Below are 889 nucleotides of genomic sequence, written 5' to 3'. Positions count from 1 at the left end.
CCCCACCCCCACCCTCGGGGGCCGGGGGGGTGGGCCGGGCCGGGCGCACTCACGTCCGCAGACTGGATGATGAAGTGCCGGGGCTGCCCGTCCCACAGCACCGACAGCACGTACTCCTGCTTGCCCTGGCTCTCCCGCACCAGGAAGTCCCCGGACTGTGTCAGCAGCTCCGTCACCTCTGCCCGCGGGATGGCCCCGTGGTACCACAGCTGCTCGTGCAGGGGCTTCTGTACCTCGGGGATGAGCTGCAGCGGTGGGGGGAGCTGGGGAGGGGCAGGGGAGGAGCGAGGGGGGTGACCAGGAGGCCAGCCGGGGGTCAGGAGGGTGTCTGTCTTACATGCCCCTCAGTCCTCCCAAACCACCCCAGGAGCAGGCCGAGCCGTCCGCACGCCCCAGAGCAGGCTGCCGAGAATGGCACGGGCTCCAGGCAGAGCTGGGATGGGAAGCCAGCTGGCTGGCCCCACACCACGCTTTTGCCTTTCACACCAGGCCACAGCCCCCCACCCCTCCCCGAGCAGGAAGAGCTGTGGGGTAACCAAGGCTGCAGGTCCCTTCAGCACTGTGGTGGCAGAGGGAAGGGGAGTGGGGTTGGCAGGATCCGGGGACACCTATGCCAGGACACCCAATAAAAGTAGCCTGGGCAGAGCCTTCTCTCTACTTGGGCAACCCAGTGGCCACCCAGACACCACGGTGGGAGGGGCTCAGGGGGGCCTCTCTGAGATCCTGGCCGGCCCACGCCCTGGGAGAAGGGGCAGGCAGAGGCGCAGGCCGGCCAGGCCTCACTCACCGAGAACTTGGGGCGAAAGATCCCTGAGATGTGGGTCTTGAGGATCTCCAGGGTGGGCGTCCTTCCCCCTTCCCGCTCCGGCTCCTGAGGCCAGGGACAGAC

At 68.3% G+C, this 889-nt stretch overlaps 1 protein-coding gene across 1 annotated transcript in view; it reads right to left on the bottom strand.

The window, feature by feature from the left end:
• FES (FES proto-oncogene, tyrosine kinase) overlaps nucleotides 1–889 on the bottom strand; it is a 16,800-nt gene that overhangs the window by 7,024 nt on the left and 8,887 nt on the right. The window contains exons 8-9 of the mRNA XM_014549592.1: nucleotides 788–884; nucleotides 54–263 (exon numbers count right to left, since the gene is read on the bottom strand). Coding sequence (XP_014405078.1) covers nucleotides 54–263; nucleotides 788–884 — 307 coding nt within the window. The remainder of the gene's footprint in view (nucleotides 1–53; nucleotides 264–787; nucleotides 885–889) is intronic.

This window comes from Myotis brandtii, unplaced genomic scaffold, assembly GCF_000412655.1.
Source record: "Myotis brandtii unplaced genomic scaffold, ASM41265v1 scaffold561, whole genome shotgun sequence".
NCBI lineage: Eukaryota > Metazoa > Chordata > Mammalia > Chiroptera > Vespertilionidae > Myotis > Myotis brandtii.
This window is presented reverse-complemented; position numbering and strand designations above follow the sequence as displayed.